Source organism: Leucopleurus acutus (assembly GCF_964270905.1).
Source record: "Leucopleurus acutus genome assembly, chromosome: 1".
NCBI classification, from domain to species: domain Eukaryota; kingdom Metazoa; phylum Chordata; class Mammalia; order Artiodactyla; family Delphinidae; genus Leucopleurus; species Leucopleurus acutus.
Window position 1 is genome coordinate 73,349,217 of NC_139142.1, and position 24,216 is coordinate 73,373,432.

At 53.4% G+C, this 24,216-nt stretch overlaps 5 protein-coding genes across 12 annotated transcripts; 2 read left to right on the top strand and 3 right to left on the bottom strand.

The window, feature by feature from the left end:
* Positions 1-92: 92 nt before the first annotated feature.
* PSME2 (proteasome activator subunit 2) lies at positions 93-3,386 on the top strand. 2 transcript variants are annotated; one of them, XM_082840538.1, is made up of 11 exons: positions 93-196; positions 506-538; positions 976-1,038; positions 1,283-1,369; positions 1,471-1,501; positions 1,588-1,685; positions 2,279-2,347; positions 2,502-2,569; positions 2,733-2,787; positions 3,090-3,176; positions 3,267-3,386. In XM_082840538.1, the coding sequence occupies exons 1-11, from the start codon at positions 149-151 to the stop codon at positions 3,345-3,347; spliced, it is 720 nt and encodes a 239-aa protein (XP_082696664.1). In that variant the 5' UTR covers positions 93-148; the 3' UTR covers positions 3,348-3,386. The 2 variants fall into 2 exon arrangements, with proteins under 2 accessions (XP_082696664.1, XP_082696665.1); XM_082840539.1 differs by lacking the exon at positions 976-1,038.
* Positions 3,387-4,511: 1,125 nt separating this feature from the next.
* Positions 4,512-6,839, top strand: EMC9 (ER membrane protein complex subunit 9; the record flags this gene model as incomplete). Of its 2 annotated transcripts, XM_082839127.1 has the most annotated exons (6): positions 4,512-4,596; positions 4,835-4,877; positions 5,019-5,095; positions 6,189-6,258; positions 6,349-6,443; positions 6,604-6,839. In XM_082839127.1, 5 exons carry the CDS (start codon positions 4,854-4,856, stop codon positions 6,782-6,784), a joined length of 447 nt encoding a protein of 148 aa, XP_082695253.1. In that variant the 3' UTR covers positions 6,785-6,839. The 2 variants fall into 2 exon arrangements, with proteins under 2 accessions (XP_082695253.1, XP_082695252.1); XM_082839126.1 differs by lacking the exon at positions 4,512-4,596 and having other exon boundaries at positions 4,680-4,877.
* On the bottom strand, positions 6,831-9,539 carry PSME1 (proteasome activator subunit 1). Its single transcript, XM_082839113.1, has 11 exons — positions 9,412-9,539; positions 8,786-8,818; positions 8,574-8,636; positions 8,346-8,456; positions 8,216-8,261; positions 8,001-8,098; positions 7,693-7,761; positions 7,539-7,606; positions 7,395-7,449; positions 7,233-7,319; positions 6,831-7,059 (listed from the first exon to the last, which is right to left on the bottom strand). The coding sequence occupies exons 1-11, from the start codon at positions 9,448-9,450 to the stop codon at positions 6,979-6,981; spliced, it is 750 nt and encodes a 249-aa protein (XP_082695239.1). The 5' UTR covers positions 9,451-9,539; the 3' UTR covers positions 6,831-6,978.
* A 2,216-nt stretch (positions 9,540-11,755) lies between these two features.
* FITM1 (fat storage inducing transmembrane protein 1) lies at positions 11,756-13,150 on the bottom strand (the record flags this gene model as incomplete). The annotated part of the gene is made up of 2 exons (XM_082833378.1): positions 12,747-13,150; positions 11,756-12,368 (listed from the first exon to the last, which is right to left on the bottom strand). Exons 1-2 carry the CDS (start codon positions 13,010-13,012, stop codon positions 11,756-11,758), a joined length of 879 nt encoding a protein of 292 aa, XP_082689504.1. The 5' UTR covers positions 13,013-13,150.
* A 1,342-nt stretch (positions 13,151-14,492) lies between these two features.
* Positions 14,493-23,726, bottom strand: DCAF11 (DDB1 and CUL4 associated factor 11). Of its 6 annotated transcripts, none has more exons than XM_082847188.1 (15): positions 22,789-23,251; positions 21,742-21,869; positions 21,383-21,510; positions 21,044-21,108; positions 20,631-20,731; positions 20,254-20,400; positions 19,987-20,041; positions 19,563-19,631; positions 19,144-19,201; positions 18,872-19,057; positions 18,260-18,413; positions 17,710-17,862; positions 16,768-16,874; positions 16,511-16,670; positions 14,493-14,742 (listed from the first exon to the last, which is right to left on the bottom strand). In XM_082847188.1, the coding sequence occupies exons 1-14, from the start codon at positions 22,941-22,943 to the stop codon at positions 16,536-16,538; spliced, it is 1,641 nt and encodes a 546-aa protein (XP_082703314.1). In that variant the 5' UTR covers positions 22,944-23,251; the 3' UTR covers positions 14,493-14,742; positions 16,511-16,535. The 6 variants fall into 6 exon arrangements, with proteins under 6 accessions (XP_082703314.1, XP_082703317.1, XP_082703316.1 ...); XM_082847191.1 differs by lacking the exon at positions 14,493-14,742 and adding an exon at positions 23,615-23,726 and having other exon boundaries at positions 15,573-16,670; positions 22,789-22,995; XM_082847190.1 differs by lacking the exon at positions 14,493-14,742 and adding an exon at positions 23,615-23,726 and having other exon boundaries at positions 15,573-16,670; positions 22,789-23,018.
* Positions 23,727-24,216: the final 490 nt, after the last annotated feature.

The window sequence follows — 24,216 nt, forward strand, 5'->3', positions numbered from 1 at the left end:
GGCTCCTTACGGTTTGCGGCCTTCCAGGGGGAGGGGGAAAAGAAGGAAGGGGGTGGGGCTGAGGGGGGCGGGCCTGGACGTGGGGAGTGAAAGCGAAAGCCCAGGCGGCGAACAGGGAGACCGGAGACCTAGCAGCAACTGGAGCAACATGGCCAAGTCTTGTGGGGTGCGCCTGAGCGGGGAAGCCCGCAAACAGGTAACGGGGGACCGGGAGGCCAGGAAGGCGCCGCGGAGCCCTCCTAAATGAAGGCCAAACTGGGTGCTCCGAGGGACCAAGGCCGTGCCAGAGAAATCTCCCAACCTCTCTAAGTGCTTTCACTTCTGCCCGGGGATTACCAGATTCCTGCCCTCCGGACAATCTCTGCACTGAGCATGGGCTTCCAGGGAAGTCTGGCATGTGGTGGGGAAGGACTGAGCCAAGTTGGAGGGCATCCTATTGGGGGTGGGATCTTACTCTGGACAACTGAGACCCTTAACCAACATCCGGGTACCGCTCTCTGTGCAGGTGGATGTCTTCAGGCAAAATCTTTTCCAGGAGGTAAGTCTTCTGGATTCAAGCGATTTGACCCAGAATCTTAGGCCAATACTTGAGGGTTGCAACTTCTCAGACTGATCCCCAAACCCACCCTCCATCCGCGCCTTACTTCACTTATTAAGCCCCCATCTAAGATAAGCTCTTAATTATTGATCTCTGCTTTTACCTGTACCCCTCTTAATACCTTCTGCACTTCCACCACTTCCTCTCCCCTCTTTTGGTGTGGAGGGAAAAGCCATGGCCCCAAAGCAGGAATACCACAGTTCTAACCTTGGTTCTGCTGCATCCCAGCTTGGGGAATTCCCTTCAATTTTCAGGGCTTCAGTTCCCTCATTTATAAGTACTGGAGTCAATGATTTCCAAGGGCCCTTCCAGTCCCACTTCTCAGACATCTCACTGAACGTCTTCTGTGATTCCGACCCTTGCAATGTAACCCACAGGCTGAGGAATTCCTCTACAGATTCTTACCTCAGAAAATCATATACCTGAATCAGCTCTTGCAAGTGAGTAGTGTGGACCCCTCCTGCCCCATCCCATGGCCTCTCTCCTCTCCATCCACCCTCTCTAGCTAACAACTGGGCTCCGAATGCAGAGAACAGTCGCAAATGGTAGACTGGGAACATTAGGATAGTGTGAGGCCTGAGCCTAGGTTAGGAGGCAGAGGTTGGGTGGGATGTGTGGAGGAAAGGCTCTGACTCAGGATGAGGGGAAGAGGTTGGGCAGCCCCTGACAGTGAGCTCTGTGCAGGAGGACTCCCTCAACGTGACTGACATGACTTCTCTCCGGGCCTCGCTGGACATCCCCATCCCAGACCCTCCACCCAAGGATGATGAGGTGAGGGACTCATGGTGTAGGGCTTGGGCTATAAACCCAGTGTAAGTGGCCCTCCAACCTCCATGACTTTTCTAAAGCTACTTTCCCCCTTTTTTCCTTAGATGGAAACGGATAAGCAAGAGAAGAAAGAAGGTAAGAGAGGAAGGGGTGGCTGGGAAAAGGGAAATGGCACACTGACTACTGGATGAGAAAGGGTCTAAGTCCCCTCTTTCTCACAGTCCCTAAGTGCGGCTTTCTCCCTGGGAATGAGAAGGTCCTGGCCTTGCTTGCCCTGGTTAAGCCAGAAGTCTGGACTCTCAAAGAAAAATGCATTCTGGTAAGCCTGGGAACTGGGGGACAGAGAAAACGAGCAAGGCCAGGCCCTGGTCTCCTTCAGAGATTCAATTCCTTCATTTAGGAAACTATTCCCCAAATAGGAAGCTTCCTTCTGTGCCTTGGGTTTAGATACCTTTTGTTCTCTATCACAATGATATCCCCAAATTAGACTGTGCTACATCCACCTCTATAACCTGAGAACCTACTGCTGTACCAGGTACAGAGTACAGATGCTATGATACAGTGAGTTGGTTTAAGAACTTGGGCCCTAGAGGGAGACTGCCTTGGTTCAAATCCTGACTCTATCACTTACCTAACTGGTTACTTTAAGTAAGTAACTTAGACATCCTGTGACTCAGTTTTTTCATCTGTTAAGTGGGTACAATAAGAATATATACTTTGAAACAAGCAAAAAAAAAAAAAAAGAATATATACCTTGAAAGGTTGTTGTGAAGATTAAATGAGATATATAATACATAGCACAGTGCCTGCCATATAATAAGTACTCAGTTAAATGTACCTATTATTAGGAAGTAGCAGTAATCAGAATAGAGGGTTTGTTGAATGATTCCTACATGATATCTCTTAATGTAGGTGATCACATGGATCCAGCACCTCATCCCCAAAATTGAGGATGGAAATGACTTTGGGGTGGCAATCCAGGTGAGAAAGGGTGTGTGAGAATGCTGACAGCAGGGAGAGACTTGGGGAGTAAGGGATAGGAGCTAGACAAGAACTGGGAGGAGGAGGGAGACGGTGAGTGAAGGAGGGAGGAGATGAAGGGTTGTCTTTGCTTTCCATTCTTTTGTCTCCACAGGAAAAGGTGCTGGAGAGGGTAAATGCAGTCAAGACCAAAGTGGAAGCCTTCCAGACAACCATTTCCAAGTAAGGACAGCTGGAAGGCCAGCGCCGGGGTCTGCAGGGACATTTCTTTGGGACTGCCAAAGCTGGGCATGCCTATCGGATGAAGCGGTGCTTTGGGAAGGGTCTGAGGGAGTACCTCTCTCTGAACATCCATTCCTGTGGTTACTCCTCTTGCTTCTGGCAGGTACTTCTCAGAACGTGGGGATGCTGTGGCCAAGGCCTCTAAGGAGACCCATGTAGTAAGTGGACAGTCCACCAGCCTTTTAGCTGAGGCTGCTGGGGATGGGGGGTGATGAGAAAGTGGGGGATAGAGGTCCTCTTTGTCTCATTTGTGACCTTCCCAATGTGGAGAATATTAAGCTCAGGAAAACTGATTTAGGCTTCAAAAACCTTGACCCCTTTCTCTGTTTGATCCTCTGGGATCCCATTTCTTGGCTGAGAAGGGGCTCATTCCTCAAGTTACCTATTCCCTGTATGAGGAAACCAGACTAATGTCCCAACCTTCCATGGGGCTGACTCAGCTTTGCCTTCCACATCCCAGATGGATTACCGGGCCCTGGTGCACGAGCGAGACGAGGCAGCCTATGGAGAGCTCAGGGCCATGGTGCTGGACCTCAGGGCCTTCTATGTGAGTGTGGAGTAAGCCCCTAAGGGAGGTGGATGAGGGGCGCAGGGGAAAGGCCAAGAACCTGACTGTTGCCCTCTGGCCTTCTTCCAGGCTGAGCTTTACCATATTATAAGCAGCAACCTGGAGAAAATTGTCAACCCAAAGGGTGAAGAGAAGCCATCTATGTACTGAGCCCAGGGTTAGAAGGGAAATAAATGACCTATACTTTGTGTGGATAACCTCTGGTGTGTGTCATTCATTCAAAGACATTTACTGAGTGTCACCTATATCCAGACACTAAATGTGAATGAATGTGGTGATGAGAAAGGGAGGGGTGCCAGGAAGACGAAGATGAATTAAAGGCGCATCCTGTTCTTAGGAAGTCATCCTAAAGAACAGGGTGGGAACTGTTACATGCCATGACAGCCATGAAAATAACCTGTATTGGGGAATTTCACAAGATTATTTCCATCTGGAGGTGTCATGAGTGCTTCCTGGAAGAGATGGCATCTGGGCAGAGCCCTTATAGGAATAATCAGGCTTTGGAGAGACTGGGGGAAAGCTCTGAGGCTGAGGTCAGGGAATGAAGAAAGGCACAACCCTTTCTTCAGCTCAGAGCACACCTGGAGGGAGAATGAGATTTCACTGGGAAAATTATGGGTAAATGGTTGGACTCCTTCTCAAGGGCTGGGAGGGGCAAAAACGCTTCCAAGGCATTAAGGCGAAGGAAATTATACTACAGGACATTGTGGGAAGGATGGTTCAATAAAATTCTTTTTGACCTTTACCCTCCTCCTTCAGCCAATGCCGTCTTTGTTTCTGCAGTCATTACATTGAGGAAAGGAAGGGCCAGATAACCTGCAGTTGCAAAAGTGACACGGCTTATTAGTAAGTGACAAAGCCGCTCTAGAGTACCAATCCACTCATTCCATAGTTGGAGCCAAGCTGTCCGCTACGTACCGACATTCGAAGCTCCGCGTTTCGGGGAGACACCAGATGAGGGACGCGGGCACCACCCAGGTGGCACAGCGGGGCCTGTAGGGGCGGGAGGCAGAGGTAACAGACGCAGCCATCTTGCAATCAAGAGCCGAAGTGGGGTAGCCTAGCCAATCAGCGTGCGGGTGTCTCTCTACAGTCAAAGGCGGGACAGTGTTGGATGCTGATTTGGCAAAACGAGACTCTCTAAGCCTATCAAAGAGCACCAAGTGGGCGGGACTCCAGAAGCCGGTCCGACTTGGAGCTCTGGTTATGTGTCCCCAAGGCAGGCGCAGCTCTGCTGCCGCCGCTTGGGGGCGGGGGAGGCGGAGCTCTGTGCTGCAACATGCAATCCCGGCCGCCTGCATTCCGGGCCGGGTGGGGGCCGGGGACCGGGCGCCGGGCTGAGGTCTGCCGGAGCCGGCGGGCTGCCTTCGAGTCAAGTCAGCGTCACCGTCGAACCTAAGTGAGGGGGCACGGGGAAGGGCCCAGGAGGGCTTGGGGGCGCTGGAGGGGGCTTCGCGGACGCGAGCTGGGGCCCCGCTCGCCATGGGGGAGGTGGAGATCTCGGCCCGGGCCTACGTGAAGATGTGCCTGCACGCCGCCCGTTACCCGCACGCCGCTGTCAACGGGCTATTGCTGGCGCCAGCGCCGCGGTCGAGAGAATGCCTGTGCCTCACCGACTGTGTGCCCCTGTTCCACAGCCACCTGGCCCTGTCTGTCATGCTGGAGGTCGCCCTCAACCAGGTGCCGCCGCTGGACGCCCACCGACCACCGCGAAACCCCCCAACACCCCTAGCCCAAGGCCAACCCTGGCCTCTTGGCAGTAGTGCGCACCCATAGGGCGGGCGGCACGATTTAGTTACTGACGGCGCTTTCCCATGGCAGGTGGATGTGTGGGGCGCGCAGGCCGGGCTGGTAGTGGCAGGGTACTACCATGCCAATGCAGCTTTGGACGACCAGAGGTGAGTGGGGAAGCCAGAGGCAGAGGGCTAAGGATTATGGGGTGGGGGATGTCAAGAGAGCCCCTCTTGGTCATTCCTTCCATCTTTCCTTCATCCAGGGCTTAGCCACTGTAGAGCTAAGGTACCTACTAGGCTGGGTAGGCGGTGAGAAAATATAAAGAAATGTTATTTTCCTGGAGGAGCTGCGGTGGGGTGGGAAGGACAATAACAGGCTGACACCTGCTGTAACTGAGATGCCCCCCAAGTGCTGAAAACACAAAGGAAGCCCAACCAGCAGCTTCTAAAAAAAGGAAGTTTCTTTTTATATATACAGTTCACCGTTTAACAACACCGGTTTCAACTACCTGGGGCCACAAATAGGCGAACTTTTTTCACTGAATAGGTACTCCGGTACTACAGGATCCGAGGTTGGTTGAATCCCGATGCAGAATCCAGAATAGGGAGGGCGCACTGTAAAGTTACCTGCAGATTTTCAACTGCGGGAGGCTCTGTGGCCCCTAGACCCCTCATTGTTCAAGGGTCAACTGTATACAGAAAAAGTTATCTACTTATACAGTAGTCATGTATTTGGAGCAAATTATACTGTTTTGTAATTTGCTTTTCTCTCCTTAATAAATATCTGACATCTTTCCATCCCTACACTAATATCTACCTTACCCTATCAGCTATACAGTATGAACATGGATGTACCATAATTTATTTAGTGCCTTACATTAAACATTGAGGTTGTTTCCAATTTTTTTTTTTTATTACAGACACTGTCCTATTATTACAGTAAATTCTTCGTTAGTAGGGTTTCTGGGTTAACATACAATATAAATCTGGATGGTTATGCCAAAGTACTCTCCAAAAAGACCATCTTAGATTTCCACTCTCACCAGCAGTATCTGAGCACCTGTTTCCCACAGCGCTCAAGCATAAGTCTTGCACAAAGCAGTCAGGCAGGCCTGATGCCCCCAGGCCAACTACAGGGAAAGGCCGTCACTGCCTCCAAGTCTATGGGCCCTGGGATGGACGGGGTCTGCCCACAGCTCAGATGGACAGGGTCTGCCCACAGGAGGCTCTTCACAGCTCTGATCTTCCTTCTACACAGCCCTGGGCCCTTGGCCTTGAAAATCGCTGGGCAGATTGCAGAATTCTTCCCTGATGCAGTACTTATTATGGTGAGGCTTGGGTTTCAGAGTGGGGAGTTGGAAAGAAAGCAGGAAGGGGGAATCCTCGAAACCCTCACCTGCCCTTCCTTGTCCACACAGTTGGATAATCAGAAACTGGTGCCACAGCCTCACGTGCCCCCAGTTATTGTCCTGGAGAGCCATGGTCTCTGCTGGGTCCCCAAGGACAAGAACTTGTGAGTGCCCCACTCCCTCCACCTCTTCTTGGAAGCCCACAGCTCCTGAGCCTCCTGTTTTTGGTTCTGCCCTAAGCGTCCTTCTCTAGAAACTAACCTCTGCCAAGTGTCTGGCCCCTCTGCCTGCTGAGTTTGACCTCCATGGGGGTTGTTATTTCAGAGTGATGTGGAGGGACTGGGAACAGTCACGGCAGATGGTGGGAGCACTACTAGCAGGCCGGGCCCACCAGCACCTTGTGGACTTTGACTGCCACCTTGACGACATCCGGGAGGATTGGACCAACCAGCAGCTCAACGCCCAAATCACCCAGTGGGTTGGTCCCACAAATGGAAATACCTGAGCCAGGGCCAGAGGGGAGGCTCAGGATCCAATAAAGAGACTTGGGCTGTTGGGCGATGGTATGACTAGATTTATTGTGCCTGGGAGGGAAGGTGAGGAAGAAACCTCAACAGACAGAAGGTGGGGAAAGTCTGGAGTCTCCTGTGAAAGTCAGGAAGGTCTCTGCTGGACCAATCACAGAATGAGAGGAGGCTCTCAATAGATCATTCCCTTTGTTTCTCCCCTGGGCTTCTTGAGCTTCTCAAAGTTCTTCAGGATGATGTCATATAACACAGCCTATGGGGCCAGGGAGGAGTGGGGGTCAGCCGCAGGTCCCCAGTGGCTCTGTGCCCCATTTCTTGCCTTGTGGAGAGGTTGAGCTTTGATACCCTTCACCCCCAGCCCACAGGGTCAGGGAGTGGGTGGCCTGGGAAAGCTGCCTCTGCCCACCCCTGCCCTCGCCTCCTCACATAAGCGTTGCGGATCTCCATGACCATCAGCCGGATATCCCAGTACTCTGCCTCATCCAGTTCGTGCACCAGCTGCCGATAATCACCCTGTGCGAGACTCGGGTCAGGCCTGACTTCAAAGGTGTCCCTCCTCCCATGCACCCTGACCGGCGCCTCACCTACCACGTGGGGCTGCTTAGCCGCTTTGGTCACAGCATCACCTCGCTCAGAGAAATACCTGTGGGAAGTAGAAGGGTGTGGAGTAGGGGGAGGAGGGGGCACAAGCCTCGGTCCCAGCCAAAGGCAGAGCGGTGGGCAACCACTCACTTGGAGATTTGAGTGTGGAAGCCTTCCAGCTTGGTGTGAAGGGCGGTCATCAGCTCAAACACCTTCTCCTGGGGAAAGAAAGCGAGGAGGAAAGCGTAGAAGCAGCATGGATGGGAGAAATAAGGAGGGCAGAGGAGTGGGGCAGTGTCCTCACCTGGACAGCCACTCCAAAATTGTTCCCATCCTCAATCCGAGGTATCTGCAGTTGCAACCAGGTGGTGACCTGGGAGGAGGGAACGGCATTGAAAGCCCATCAGCCCCCAACCCAATTCCCAGGTTCCTGTCCTCCTTTGTTTCCCTGCTCACGGTGGGTGGAAGTATGCCACGTCTGTCCTGAACCCCAAAGCCTGGAATTCTGGCTTCACTTGCTATGCCCTCTCCTGCTAAGACCTGGCAGGTGCCATGCCCAACTGGCAGGGGCGAAGGAGGACAAAGGGTAGGGGTGGAAGTGGGAGGGCTCACCAGGTTGAGCTTCTCAATGACATCCTTGATCTCAGGCTTCAGGCGCTGCAGGAGGACCACGATCTTCTCATTGCAGTTCACTGGGCCACAAGGAGGACCTAGGAGGTGGGCACTGGGTCAGTCACATGACTGGGACCGTGCCGGGCAGGGAAGAGGCATCCTCAGGGAGGAGCTCCTGGGAGGTGAGACACAAGTCCCTTTCACCACAGTGATACCTTTGTCTTCATCTTCCCCTTTCTTTTTTTCATCCTTGTCTTCCTTCTGTAGGGAGAAGGGGTCTCTTAGGCAGGCCTAAGGCTGATTTTCCCCGTATTGGGTCCCTCCTCCCAGCTCCTGCCAACTTGCCTCCTGTTGTTTCTTCCGCTCCTCCTTCTCTTTCTCCTTGACTGGATCAGGCACTGGGATGTCCAGCGGGGCCTTCAGATTACTCAGGTTGGCTTCATTGAGAGCTGGCTCCTGGTGCAGGGGGGTAGAAGGGCTGGAGGCAGGGGCGGGCTCTCACCTCCTCACTCTCATGGCCCAGCAGGCTCTCCCTTTGGCCCCTACTCTCTACTCCCTGCCCAGCCCCAGTACCTTTAAAAATGCATCCAACTCAGAAATCTTCTTGGGGAAATAGCTCCCGAGCAGGTTCTCTGTCTGTGTGTATGGTAAGGGTAGGGGAGGATGGCGGTCAGAATCAAATGCCCCTCCTAGGCAGTGAAGCAGGGCTGCCACTGCCCAGCAAGGAAGGGCTGAGCAGTGGGATTGGGTAGGGAGGGGTGGGGTGATGACGGGTCAGGTCTTACCTTAGTACATAGGTCTTCACGGAACACATCCACCTGTGGGACACAGGCAGCCCTTCAGACAACTGGCTTTATGGCCAGTCTATTCAAGGACTCAAGGATCCTTAGGGTTGTGTAGGGTCTGACTTGGGGAAGGGTGGAGTGGACCCAGGTGGGGCGGGATTTGGGAAATGAGAACATTCCTGGAGCTGAAGGGCGAAGGGTTCAAGCGGAAACATCCCTAGTGTCTCCTGGGCTGTGGGAGGAGGGATGTAAGAGAGCCGCTGCGACTGGGGAAGGGGCGGAGTGCCCTGTGGAGTGGGCTCCGGAGCCTCCTGTGGTGGCAGGGCAGGGTCCGCTCCCAGTCTGTGTGTGGGCCTGGGCCCGGGGCCAGCGTACTTCCCCTCCACGCCAGCGCTCCGCTTCACCTCACCCCGCTGAACCTCGGCCGCCTCGCCTCTCTCTCTCCCGGCAGGCAGACCTGGCCGGGCTCCCCGGGCTCAGGTGCTCTGGGCACGGAGGCTCACGAGGGTTCGGATGACTGACCCCGACTCGAGTCGGGGGGCTGGGTGGGAGCGGGTCACGGACGCCCTCAGCCTCTCGGGGCCACGCCTCCCTGATGGGCCCTTCCTCGAACCCGCAGCGCTCACCTTGGCTTGGGCTTCGGGCAGGACCCTGAGCGTGGCCATGGCCGGGGCGGCGGCCTAGGGCCGCACGCGGAGCGAGGAGTGGGCACGGGGAAGGGAAAGCGAAAGCAGCACTCGCTCCCCGCACTGCCCTCCTGGGTAGTGGGAGTGGAGGCACTGGAGGAGGCGGGGACAGACCAGAGAAAGGCTAGGAGCTGAGGGGCTCAGGGAGGCGGCCCAGCCGCGGCTCCCCCTAGAGCCCGAGAGGCGCGTTTCCAGCGCCCCGCCTCCCCGCTTCCCCGCCTCCCCACCGCTGCCAGTCTTTCGGCTCCCCGCCTACCGACTCCGCCCACCCCACCTCCTCCCTCCCCGCCCTGCCTTCTACGCCCCCGCCTCCCCGGCCCCAAGGCCGGTGCCCACCTCTGAACTCCCCGCCTCCCCGCCTCCCCGCCTCCCCACCGCTGCCAGTCTTTCGACTCTCCGCCTACCGACTCCGCCCAACCCACCTCCTCCCTCCCCGCCCTGCCTTCTACACCCCCGCCTCCCGGCCCCAAGGCCAGTGCCCACCTCTGAACTCCCCGCCTCCCATCTCCCTGCCTCCTGACAGCCCTCTGGCTCTCTTTCCCTGCTCCTCCTGGGACAGTGATTAGCCTTATCTGGCTCTCTTCTTTCTTTTCTCGGTGCTGGAGCAAGACCTTGCCTCCCTTCCTTTGCCCTGCCAGCGTGGACCCCTGGCTCCGCGGGCATCATCTGGCTCAGTGACATTCAGACTCTGGCATCGCCCCATCACAGGGTCATAAGAGAGGGTCAGCTCTCTTATGACCCTTGTGGGCTCCATTCCTCTGTAACCCACTCTCCGCACAGCAGCAGGATTCCACCTTGCTCTTGCTTAAAACTTTCTCAGCTTCCTGTTGACCTTAGGATGAAATCCAAAGGACTTTCCTGGCCCAAAAGGCCTGTCTGGCACCTGTTCCCCTTCAACTTCACTTTCCACTGCTTTCTCCCTCTTTCATTTCAGTTATAAATACCTGGACTTTCCAGCTGTTTCTCAAACCTGTTTGCAACAAGTTCATTCCTGCCTCAGGGCCTTTGTCCTTGCTAATCCCTTTGCCTGACACTCTCCTTCCCCTGCCTCAGGATGTCTTTCCGTTCTCAGCTTTTAAATGTCACTTCTTCAGAGAGAACTCTATCTTCCTTATAAAGGAACTCCCTACAAGTCTATTAGAAAGCAGCCTGTTTTAGTACCTTCATAGCACTATCTTTCTGATATTAGCCAGTTTATTTTTGGGGGATGGTGTGGTTTAGACCAGGGGCTGGCAAACCTTTTCCATAAAAGGCCAGATAGTAAATATTTTAGACTTTGTAGTGCCAGTAGGAACTACTCAACTCTGCCATTGTAGCAGGTAAACAGTTAAATGGATTAGCGTGGCTAGTTCCCATAAAACTTTATTTATGGACACTGGCATTTGAATTTCATGTAATGTTCACCTGTCAAGAAATATTCTTATTTGATTTTTTTTCAACCATTAAAATTGTAAAACCATTTCTTAGCTCTCAGGCCATTCAAACACTGGCCACAGGAGGGCTGTTGTTTGCTGATCCCTGACTTAGAACACAGACAACAGACCCATAATGCCTGGGTTAATAATTCTGGCTCCGATATTTACTAGTTGTGAAAAAGTTACTTAAACTCTGTGCCTCCATTTTCACAAGTGTACAATTGGAACGCTACCAGCCCTAGCTCATAGTGTTGTGAGGGCTAAATACGCGCGAATTTATAGACACTTAGAATGGTGCCCAACACACAGTAAGCACAAGTGTTTGCTGTTATTATTTATGAGTTTATCATCAGGCAGTAACCCATGGGCCCCCAAACAGCAGAAACCTTGTCTTTCTTATTCACATTGGCTTAATGAACATCTTTTAAGTAAATGAGCACATATAGACTCCCTACGGGAAGACAGGGTAGGAAGCGACTGTGAGTAGGGTGCCCAGATAGGCAGGCTCCTGAGGATGGCAGAGGGGGATTCAATGCTGGAGGCAGGGAAAACAAATCAACCAGGCTGGAGATGGAGCATCTGCTCAGTGGGAATGCCACCCATACCTAAGGGCACTGCTACCCGACCTGGCAGTGCCAGTCCTTGACATCAGAGCCCCAAAGAGCTTGATGTCTGCAGGGACTAGGAGACTGAAAGAACAGGAGGGATAGCCATCAAGCACAAGGGCATTCAAGGTCAGCGACAGCAAGGTCTTGCTGAGGAAACCTGGCGACCATCACACTCTCTTCTTACCCTTCCCACCCTTTGCAGGTCCCGCCAGCCCAATGATGAGCGGAGCCAGAGCCAGGCCTAAAGTGCCTTTATTTCTTTCAGTTATGCTTGTGGCTGGAGTGGGGGTGAGGGAAGAGCCCATGGCCCGGGATCCCCGGAGACCAGGGCTGATGATACCAGCTGCCGTAGGTGAGGTACCAGGCAAAGGTCCCCACCGCGGCGCCCACCACCTTGTGAGTATATTGGTGGAAATAGATGACGGTGCAGAGCAGCAAGAAGTTCCAGAGGCCCAGCAGCAGCACGTTGAGCAGGAAGACAAGGCGCAGGGGTGCGCCGGCGGGCAGCCCGTGGGCCAGGTACTTGGCGAACACTGCTGCTTCCTCGGCCATGAGCAGGCAGCAGAAGGTGAGCAGGAAGGTGTGGGAGGAGACGGTGTAGCCCCGCCACTGGTGGCCGGCCGCCAGGCAGCTGCGGCGGTCCGGCAGCTCGCGGAGCAGCAGGCCCTGGGGCAGAGGCTCGAAGCAGGAGCCCGTCAGGTCCTCGATGAGCAGGAAGGCCCGGCCGGCACCCCGCCACACAGCTGCCCCAACCACCAAGCGGCTCAGGTGCCGGGCAGTCACTGCCACGCGCCGTGTAGCCAGGAACACCACCAGCAACACGAAGCCCCCCAGGAAGGTGCACGTCCAGCCCCATGCTGAATTCACAAACTTTCTGTGGCAGAGAAGAGGGAGGGCTGCTGAGACCCCCTCAGCCCCATCTCCCCACCCTGCTCTACGTTCCCATCACGGCCCTGCCTCCAGTCGCATCTGTCGTTCCCGGTTCTCTGTTTCCTGGGCCCTCTCCCCCTTCTCCCCCCATGCACTTGAACTTGGCCATCTCCTTAGCGGCCTGTTCAGCCTTCTAGGGCCCATGTTTCCTCTTCGGCGCTGCTCCTGTACCCCCATGACTCTGTTCCCCTCCCCCTCTGACCTTCTCAACCTCCTAGCCTATTTTTAGTGTCCTGGACTGGCAAGAACACAGAAACCTGGAGGAGGGAGCTGGGATCCCAGAGCCCAGGGAGCCAGCGCCCACGGCCTCTAGTGGACTCACATGTTGAAGAAGTTGCCATGGCTGGCAAAGATGGTCCGAGGGTTGACATGGAACTGCAGAAGGGGCCCGAAGATGACCACTGCTGCCAACCAGGCATGGTAGAGGCGCCGTAAGCAGGGGCTGCCCAGGAGGCGGGCAGCCTGTTCGCTTCCAAAGTATAGCAGAGCAGAGGCCACCCAGAGCAGCACCCTGACCAAGCAGCCCAGCAGTGCCCAGATCTGGGCCCCGGCCCCCCGCCCTGCCCCCACCGCCGGCCCCCGCTCCATGTTCCCTCCCCTCCCCACTAACAGCTTGCTCTGCTGGGCAGCTGAGGAGGGGCTGATGGGGCTCCCCCTCGACAAGGACAGACAGTGACAGGTGTGGCAGACACAGGGCAGAGCCCTGTTGGCAGCTGGCAGGCGGGGGAGAGGGGCGGGGGGCAGTAAGAGGCTGGGGCGGAGGGCTGCCACGTCAGCAGTGTTCTTGCCTTGGGTGTGTGTCCTGACAGCAGCCTGTGTCCTTCCCTGTTAGTCCTGTGCCTCCTTGACCCTCTAGGCTGGAACCATGTCCTAGTTCATGTTTCAGGGCCACGACCGAAACATGGGATGTTTTTGGCCAAGCCTGTTTGGGTCTGCCTGTCTCTGTTTGGTCAGCCAAAGTCACCCCCACCCCACCCAGGTCGGACTCTCAGAGCCCCGAAGATCAGGTTCACTCCCAGGTGATAGTGGGTGGTGGAGACCCTAGAAGGAAGATCCCCAGCCTGGAGTCCATCAAATCCTAAGGTTGTGTCCCCCAACCAATTACCCTGGGACTTGGCCTCCCAGCCTTACCACTGAGGCTGGACCCATAGGGCGGTGAGCAACCTACCCAAGGCAAGTCCCTGATATTCAGTAACTGTTTTGAGATCCCTTTTTGTCTTCCTTCCTCATTCCTCAAAACTGGTGGTGGGATCTCAGAGCACAGTGGAGGCCCGTGAAGTAGTGAACGGAATGAGCAAGAAAGGGCACCTGGGTTCTGGCCCAACTCTGCGACTTTGAGAAAATCAACTAACCATCCTTGGTCCTCAGTGCCATCATCTGCAAACTGACCGAGATGGATTAACCAACCAGGATCCTTGCAGATCCTACAGCCCACACCTTGACATAGTCTGTGCTCAGGGATCCTATACCTGAAGACCTACAGAAGCACTCACACGTTTTTAAGTTGACACAAAATTTTACATTGTAATTTTAAATAGTTGCAAAGGACATAATTTCCAGTGTATCGTATATGTTGACATTTCAAAAATAAAGCTATCTTTATCACTCTTTTAAATATATCCAATGGAATCTAAACACTACAGTGATTATATACCTCACGGTTTTTCATTTAAAAACATGTGACAAGATCTTAAGAGTCAGAAATAACACTTCCATTCTTTCCCCACAGAAATTATCCTAATGTTTTTATGCCTGAAAGTCTTTCATTGATCACACTTCTCTGCCAAAAGGATAATTTGAAACAATTTTTACACATTTCCTGTGATCACAAGGTTAAACTTTTTTTTCTGTATTGAATTTCCTATTTTTTACTAGTACAAATTTCAAAATTGTTAGTAGTACAAAATGTATTATTTGTACAACAAACATTCCACACAGTTTGATAATTAATAATAAACTAAAATTGTATTGGAAATGCATTTTTTTCAAATGGAACTTATAAAGGTTTCTTTTTTAAAAAATTAATTTATTTTATTTATTTTTGGCTGCATTGGGTCTTTGTTGCTGCGCGCGAGCTCTTCTCTAGTAGTGGTGAGCGGGGGCTACTCTTCGTTGCGGTGCATGGGCTTCTCATTGCGGTGGCTTCTCTTGTTGCGGAGCATGGGCTCTAGGTGCACAGGTTTCAGTAGTTGTGACATGCGGGCTCAGCAGTTGTGGCTCGCGGGCTCTAGAGCGCAGGCTCAGTACTTGCAGCACATGGGCTTAGTTGCTCCACGGCATGTGGGATCTTCCTGGACCAGGGCTCAAAGCCGTGTCCCCTGCATTGGCAGGTGGATTCTTAACCACTGTGCCACCAGGGAAGCCCAGAAATGCATTTCTTAATGAGAAGAATAGATGGCCCTTGGGGCCTTGACTAAATGAGGCTTTGAGGACACTAATAATTTTAATTGGCCTCTACCTTTGGCATCCTAGAGGTAAAACAGTTCTGGGTGAGACAGGTTGGCATCTCTGGATGAAGAGGCAGAGGGGGAACGAAAAGGGCTGGTGGGAAAGGAGATCTGCATGACAGTTTCATGCAAGCGGATCAACTGGAGGAAAGAGAGCATATGGAGGCCAAGCATCTGGACAATTTCTTTTATTTTAAAAAATTTATTTATGTATTTATTTAGGCCACACCGCGAGGCATGTGGGATCTTAGTTCCCCTACCAGGGATCAAACCCGGGCCTCCTGCAATGGAAGCTCAGAGTCCTAACCACTGGACCACCAGGGAAGTCCCTTTATTCTTTTAAAACTACCTGCTTTGCTGCTGAATAGGTACATCTTTTAACCCCTTGCTGTGTCTTTAAGACCCCCCCTGGAGGTGTGCATCCAGGTTCCTTAGAGATAATGGGGAAGATCAATCAGAGCTGCTCCCCTACTGACCATAACATGGGTCTGCCCTGGGGCATGGTGCCTGACCTCTGCACACCTCCATTTCCTCACCTGTAAAAAAGGGTGGCTGTGAGGTGGATAAGGTTCTAAGTGTGAAGTGCCCAGATGGGACCTGGCATCAGTGCCCAGCAGGTGCTCTCTGGCTCTGGGCTACTTCCTTCCATAGACTGGACCAGCTCCAGGGCAGAGCTGATGTGGGTGTTCCAGGTTCTCATCTAAAATGTGTTTATTTCCTGTTATCTCTACTTCTGCTTGCTGGGAAGTTTCTGAGGTTGGTGAGGGACTCCCTGTTGCAAAGCTCAGTTAACTAATGATTCTGGTATTTCCGTTCATCTTGGGGCATCAAAGCAGTGTTTTCTCCCACAGAGGAGCATATCTGAAAGCTCTGTTGAAACTGTTTTCTTGAAGTGAGAGGATAAAAGATCTCAGACAGGAAGAAGAGAGAGACAGACGGACACTAAGCTAGGTTCCCACAGAGAGTTTATTGAGGGAGCCAAAGCCAGTGAGAGGACGAAGGAGTCCTACTTCAACATCCCTCCTCGAAGCTGCTGGCCTCCTGAACGAGGGAACACTCGGGGAGGGGAGGGCCCGCCCTGTGTGGGGTCACACGGAGCCTCTCACACCACAGCCTGCCTACCCCAAAGACCCAGACACGTGAGAGAGAAGACGTAATTCCCAGCCAGGGAGGGTGCTGAGGACACACCTTCCCCATTCCCCCCTCCCCCGAGGGGCTAGAGCTCTAGCCATTAGGACCTCTGGAAGAAAGGCAAGGACGCCTGGCCCTGATTGACCAGTTCAGTCCTCAACGCGCGAAGGCCTGGGCAATGGGCCTGGTTCAGTTCAGACCTGGCCCCAGGCATCTACTCTAGGAGCTAAGACTTAACAACCAAACAAGATTAAAAACACTCAGGACGTTACTCCTGCTGACCAGATAATGGCAGTCCTGCCAGACCCTGACCAGAGACGGAGACCCAAGTTGATGGGTGTGAGCACGTGAGAAGACCACTCTGCCCCAAGGGGAGGATCTCCCTCCCGGGGCTTAGCTAGAGGGCCGAAGCCTGGGCTTCTGTTTCTCCCCACCCAATGCCACTGATTCCCCAAAGATCCCCCAGAAGGGAGAAAGGGAGGAGGCATAGAGATGTCAGAAGGCTCACCCATGAATGGGGCTGGAAGTCAGATCTACTGGGGTGAGGAAAAGGCTGTAGAGGGGTGGGACATTGGGGCAGGGGTGCTCGGGTGTTCCTCAGACTCTGGCATGTCATCCTGGAAGTACTCAGCCTGGCGGTACTGCCACAGACGCAGGTTCCCGTCCCACTGCGGGGCAGAAGATGGCAAGTAGTCAGGAGGCACTGCTCCCTCCCGGGTCCAAGTCCCAGACACACACTGGCCCCCCTAACCACAGCATCCTCACCGAACTGCTGACAATCTTCTCCTCGAAGGGGTGCCAGCTGACGTCACGCACACAGGCCTTGTGGTTGGTGAGCTTCTTCACGATGTGGCCGCTGAGGAGGTCGTACACTGTCCAGGAAAGGCCAGAGTGGAGAGGGGCCGCCAGAAGACCTTCGAGCCACCCCTCATCTCTCTCTGAGCAGCACCACTTACCTGCCTCTCAGACAACTTCCCGTTTTCCCAGGGGAGCAAAGCCCATGCCCGAGGATGGTGTTAGTTTCTTTTCCCTACCTCAGGTTGAGGGTATGGTCTAGCAGAGCTTGGGTATCTCTGGCCCTTAGCTAAATGTCACAGGGTCTACAGTTAAGAAAATGAAATGTGGCTTTAAAGTAGCCATTTTCTTAAAAGCCCACAAGATATGGAAGACACCACAAAAGTGAACAACGGGCTGTCTCCACAGACATGTGAACGTGCTGTTCCTTTTCTGGACGTGGGTGCACCTTTCTCTCTCCCCGGATAGGCCTCCATGTCAGGGCCTCCCTAGGCTTGGCACTGTCTTAGGCTCCTGTGACTGTGTGTTTCTTTTCGTGCATTCCTCCTACTTCAGTGGCTGTACATCTTTTACTACTTGCTGCTGTCTTCTTGTGTCATTCTGTTTGTCTCTGTTCCCTCCTACCTTTCATCTGCAATCTCTTCCCTTGGCTGGCTGAAAAACAGAACTGAGTATATTTTTGGCAATCTAGTGTATTTACTGACTAGAATTCTGTGTTCCTTTTCTTAATTTAAAATGCTGATGAATAGAATGTTTTCTCTTTCTCCGTTTAAGCCTCCCTGCTCCAGGCTAAATGAAATTTCACTTGTAATTGTCACTGGGCTTCTTAAGGTAGTCGCTGGTGTTACAGGTAGAATGCCAGGGGAACACGGCTGCCCTTCCCGAGGCCCCCTGTTCAGACACCGTCCTTACCGACCACTTTGCCAGTGGAGCAGCCACTGTAGATGAACTGCTGGCCGGTGCTATGGGTGGGGGAGAAGCGGCAGCGGATGAGGGTATGCAGCACCCCATGGCCCCGGTAGGTCATCAAGGAGCTGTCCCCTGGGAGCTTCAGCTTCCGCCAGGCTGGGGAGGGATGCAGGGTGAGCCCTGGGTTAGGGAGTCTGGATCACTGGTCCTCAGCAAAGACTGATGCTCAAAGACAATCGCCTTTTCAATTCCCAACTGGTGGCTCTTTCCCCATCTAACAGTCAGCTGATACACACCAATACGGCTCTGCTGATGGTCAAGACGCTGAAATACTTTTGCATTCGTACATTTGGAGGGATCCCCAGCCCCTACACTGAGAACCCCTGGCTCTCCCATGGTTCAGCAAACGAAGAGTTAATGCCTGGCAAGGGGGAGGGCTCCAGGCTTTGGCCCATCCACGGCGCCCATGCCAGGCCTTGCCAGGGGTTAAATGTTTTAACTATCACCCCCGACCCTTCACTCTCCAGATCTCGGGTTCTACATCCGCTCTCACCTTTTTTGGGCACCTGCTGCCAGCGGTAGTCCCAGTTTTGCTGTGTGGCAGCCTGGCGAGAGGCTTCCATGCCTTCCCGGCTAGAAAAGCGTCGGATATCCCAGAGCTTGATGGTCTGGTCTTTGGAGTTGGAGATGAGATACCGGGCGTCTCCCTGTGAATCCCAAGATGGATAATGAAGCATCGGAGCTTGCAGATGTCAGTGTCTGTCAGTCCAGCTCCCCCTTCCCCAGCTCAGGGGTATGAACCCTGGTCCTTTAACTTTGGTTGCCTCTTTCTTCATCCAGGTGGGCCTCACCATTGGTTTCCTACCACAGACCCCACACCCTGGCTAGGTTTCCCCTTCTTTGCCTGGGGCGCTGGCTGGGCTCCTGTTCTATACTGGGTCAGATCGTCTTCTACTCTTCTTGTACAGAAAGCCCTGCTCCTTGAGAGATGGTGGGTACCGATGGACCTCCCTTCTCGTGGCTTAAACCTCTTCCCTAAACTCCAGCTCCTGCAAACCCTGGCTAATGAGGAGCTTGGCGAGTTCCCACACCCGTCCACTCTGACACCCTCCTGGACAATCACAACCTCAGTCGCCTGGCTGTGCAGTCCTGACTCTACGCCCACCTTGCTGTCAATGAAGGTGATGCCATCTTGATGTCCAGCCAGCGCACCCACGGGCTTGGGGTCATCCTCCCGCATGGTGCGTCGATCCCACACTTTGCAGATGGCATCGTCACCCCCGGAGAACAGGATTTGGGAGCTGATGTCAGCAAAGGCCACCGCATTCACATCATCCTCATGGGACTCAATCTAGGGGAGAAGGGGGCCAGGTCTTTCTAGGTCTTCCAATCGGCCAAGCACCAGGAGGCAGAGGCTTCAAGTCTCGGGAGCAATACCTGAAGGGTACGTCGGTTCTGTTCTCGATCAAAGACGTACAGGCAGCCATCATTGGCCCTGAAAGGGAACGGAAAAAGAGGGTTCTGGAGCCAGGACCGAGAGGACCCATGCTACGTGTGCTCTGGAGAGACTGTTGTCTCGAAGTCCTGCTGAGGGGAGAGCCCTTCTCTCTTCTTATACAGGAGGTGGGAGAAGAGTTAGCTGTGTTTGCAAGGAGGTTTGAGACCTCCCATCTCATGCTGCAGAAATTGTGAGTGAGAAGTGAAGCAACTCATAAACCTTGGCCCCGGAGAAGGCCTGGTTGTTCTGCACAGCTGCCTGGGTACAGGTGTCCAGTGCAGTCTCTGTAACGGCAGAGCTGGTCTCTGGGAGAACTCCTATCTCATTAAGTGACAGAGGCATCCCCACAAACACTCACCCTCCTAGCACTTCTCGCCCATCTGAGGAGACAGCGATGGAGAAGACAGCAAAGCGACGCTCATCTGGCCTGAAAAGAGCAAAGGAGGAGCTGCGTTAAGTGGACTTCCCTTTAGCCCTGGTTAATCTATACAGAATCTGATGAGAGCCGTGGGGCACGCTGCTGAGAGAAAAAGAAGTCGTGCCAGCACGTGCCAGAAGGTGGAGCACCTCAGTGAGAAGGCGGGAAGAATCCTGCAGCCATCTATTTTACTCTGGTCCTCTGGCTGACAGGCTGGGTGGTCCCCTCCCAGGAATCCACAAAGAGAAACTTGCAACCAGTGTACTTTTCCCTCTAAGCAGGAGTTCCAGTTCAAGAGGTTTGCTCCTGGAGAGCCTTCCTTGAGAAGTTTCTGATGAGTCTAACCAGGAAAGGAAGCCAGTACCTTAGATCCAGGGCAGTATGTGTGTCTCCCTCCCCGTAGATGTTGCAGATATGAACTAAGAGAAGCAAGAGAAACAAGAATCTTTCAGGGCTGAGGTTAGGAGGGTGGAAGTGAAGCTAGGGAGGAGATGGAACAAAAGGGAAGGATGTTGGACCCTGGGAGTGATCTGCCCAGGAGAAGGCGTGGAGTCATGGCATGGAGGAGATGGGCATTTGGAGACCTCAGGTCCCAGGCTGAAGAGACGATGGTGGTCTGGGGCACACTCACTGTAATCAGACCAGCTGGAGTAAAGGAAATGGTTCCCGTCAGGGGTGAAGGCCACATCCAAGACGCTCCAGCCTACATCCCGGGCCTTGATGCTCTTGAATTTATGAAAGCGGCCATACCGGCAGTCATACAGTCGGATTGTCTGGTCTGTGTGAGTGGGGATCAGACAGAATTAGGGAACACCCTCCTGGAATCCTCCCTAGATCAGACCTCTCTCACTCACCACTCATCTGTGGAATCTTCCCTTGATCATGGGATGTGTTCTAGCTAAGCATCCCTAAGCCAGGGTCTGAGCTCCCCGGGTCTGGGGCTTTCTAGCCTCAGTCAGGGAGAACGTCTGTTGTTCTAGGGCAGTTGGTAGGACTAGGGTCTGGTACCTTGGCAAGCAGACATGAAGATTTGACCATCTTTGCTGTAGATGCCACAGAAAGCCTTCTGAGAGTAGGTATCAGTGAAGCCCAGATCATTGGGCAAGAAGCTGGGAAGCAGAGGGAAAGTGAGGGTAAGGGGAGCTCAGGATGGGGAATGTCCCAGTTTGCAGAATCCTAACAGAGCTGGATGTGAGTACAAGGGCATTCTTCCCTTTGGCTTTGGGTATAAGCCCCTTTCTTTGAATCATTCTATCATCCTCTCAATTGCTATACTTTTCCACTTTGTTCACTCTCAAAGCCTCAACCCCACATAACCTAAACTTAATATCCCTGAGGATCCTTTAACACTGATCCCTTCACAGTTTAGGAAATCAGACCTATCTGGCCCTTGGAACCTCTCCACCAAGCCCCATACTCACTGAGACATCATTCGAGACCGTTCTCCAAGGGAGAAGCTTCCCTGGTGGCAGAGGCCCCGTTCTCTCTAAAGGAAGGGATTGGGGAATATTGCTAGCAGAAACAGAGGGCCACTTCAGCCACACCAACCCCCGTCCTCCAAAAATATTGCTCTTGCTACAGAAACGAACCCCGCACACAGTAGTATGTCCCACCAAACTCCAGCTCAGGCTGGCTAAGAGCTCTCCAGCTCCAGCACTTGAGGCATCCTTGGGAAGTTTACTTCCCTCTTCTCTGGGATTGTAGCTTCTGGCTGCATTGATAGGCCTGCTGCCAGGCTGGCTGGAAGTAGAGAGGCCTACCTGGTGCAGCATTTGAGGAAAGCTGTGCTCCCGGGCTGCCCGCCTAAGCCCCAGCCGCCCTGTGGCCAATTCCACTTGTGTCTTGATCTCATTGCATTCCAGCTCCCGTGTGTCAGGGGTTGCATCCACTGTGAGTACCAAACACAAGTTTCATCCTAGGTCTTTTCCAGCCTCAGAGGACAGTTAGCAGAGCTGTGCTCAGTCTACTCAATGTGACTGAATATACTGGGGCTGCAAAGACTCCCTCATTCCCTGAATTATCTCATCTTTTTCTTTCAATTTTTGCCGAAGTTAGTTTTAAAAAAGGCTTTCTAATGGAAGTCCTCTGATATTATGTCTCAGTCTGACTTTCGTCTTACCGGGTGGGTTGTATCGGTCTCCAAGACGACCATCCCAGGCACTGTCATGCTCTTCCTCCGAGTCCGAGAGGGCCTGGATGAGCTGTAAATTTGCTGCACCTCCTCCCTGCACCAACCTCACTTGGCCTCTGTGGAGAGACCCCCCCCATGATAAAGGGGAGGATCCCTTCCCCAAATCAACCAAATTCAGAGTCAATAGCTATGTAGTTCTTAGACCACCTTGTCCTCAAACCCTCATACTGTCCCCATTTTGAGGTTTGAGGCTGACTAGACCTTGGCTGTTATTTTGTCTCCTATAAGACACACTGGGAAACTAATTCTCACTCTTGCAGCAGGAGTAGAAAACCCCAACATTGCATGGATGTTGACAGATCTACTAAATTGATTTCCCAGAGAGCTAAAAATTCTGAGAGCATTTCCTTCTGAGCCTCTGCCCAAGGAGTCCAGCATAGAACGTGCTTTTCTGAAGGGATTCCCAAGCTCGTCTTCTCCCCAGGGAGCCACAGCTAAGAACCAAAGCCAGCTGCACCCCTTTCCAGTCAATTCCTGGTGGTCACTTCCCTCAAAGCATTCTTTCCTCAAGAACAGGATTAGAGTTAGGTTAATTTAAACTTGTTTTTCAAGTAAATCCACGTGGCCTCATATCATGTGTCAATAACTTCACTTAAGTTCAACACCCACTTCCCTAACTCTTTTCTTCACCCCTCACATCACTCCCTTCCCACCAGGGAACCCCCCCACCCCCCTTTTTTTTTTACTTACTTGGAAAATAGGTTACATTTGTGTAGTCATAGGTAGAGAGACTACCTTGAACAGTCCCCTCAAACACAAGAGCCAGCCATCCTGTTGACCCTCCCTAGGCAAGAACCACTCTTACTGGGTATGAAGCTGAGTGCGGAGAGTGTCCAGCAGGGAAAGCTGTTCTGCTCAAACAGAACAGCTGTCCTGGGCTAATCTCATTCCCTATTCTCTGTAACTCCCCTGACTGGAGCTGGGATCAAGGGGCCGTGGTGGCACCTGGTGGGGAAACACCAGGGGGTAAGTTACCTGCGTAGGAGATAGGCCAGTACCTGGGCCAGATCCACATCTTCATCCTCCTCTTCCTCTTCCTCACTCCTACGCAGGCCAGTCCCTCTTCGGGGCAAGCCCTCGGAAGGGTCTCCGGACCCAGTTCCTGCGCTGCTGCTGTTCCGTGATCCCATCTTCTGGTCACAGCATCCTTAAGTCCTGTGCAGGGACTCCTCCTGTCACCTCCTTGGATTTGGTGAAAGCAAAGCCTGCTCTAGAAACACCAGAGCGTCCTGAGATACGATAGTAGCTGTCTCTAGGAGGGCGACCCTTCCTAGAGACTGAGATCCCTTCTCCTTAGCCTGTAACAACTCCCAAGGCTTCGGGAACACAAACCTTTCCCGATCCTGTGAAGCAAAAAAAGCAGAGTGAAGCCTAGGGCACGACCCTAGCTCACCAGTAAGAATCCTTTGAAGAGGAATTTCTCAGTTTCTACCTCAAACTCACCTATCAAAGTCCCTGGGGTGGGGGTGGATTCCCAGGTAACCTCTCTGGCCGGCCAATCAAAACCCCTCGCGGAAGAAAGCGTCTCATTAGCTTACCCCATCTAACCAATCAGAAGCCTTAGGAGTCAGAGCCCCCCCCCCGACGCCCCCCTTATCGGCCAATCAGAGAACTCCCTTGCGAAAGCCGGGGGCAGCAACAACCAATGAGGTTAAAATTCGGCCTACAGCCCCCCTCCTTCCTTGCCTCACGCCCACGTGGTGTACCGGGGGTGTGTACACTAAGCGGGGGTAGGCAGGGAAAAAGCCGAGAAGCACCTCCCACAAAGCCGGCGGTTACCGCCCCGCGCGAGACCACCCACCAGCCAGGAGCGGTCGTAGGGCCCGGAGCGGCGCGAGGCCTTGTTTACAACGACTGCCGCCGCGGAGTCGGCCAACCGCTTCTCCGTCACGCGCCTCCTTCGACACTCATCTCCCGGCTCCGCGGCTGGCTGACTGCAGACGTCACGCGACGCCCCTGGTGGCCCCGCCCCCTTGGCCCGCTCACTGGACAGCTGAGCGCGGTGATTGACAGATGGGCGGGAGAAAGTGCTCAAGGGGTTTGAGGGGAGGAGAAAGCGCGCGACCCAGTAGGGGCAGTAGCTCCTTGTTGTGGGAGGAGTAAGTAGGGAATCGGCTACTTCCTGAATCAGAGACAACGGAACTAGACTTAATGGACGAGGGGCGGGGCTTACAAAAGAAGTTGGTGTGCTTCGGAGAGGTGGCTTAGCAAGGGGTACAATTTGCTGTCGGTCCCTTAGGTTAATTGGGCTTCGCACTTTTCAGGCGATCTCTAAGGGCCTACTCTTTCCTCCCCTGGTCCCTGTCCGGCTTTAGCTTTTCTCTTTTCGCCGGCTGCAGCTACAGCCGTCCTTGCCCTAAGGGGTGCCCGGGGCTTTTGGAATGTGCTCAAGTCACAGGCCTT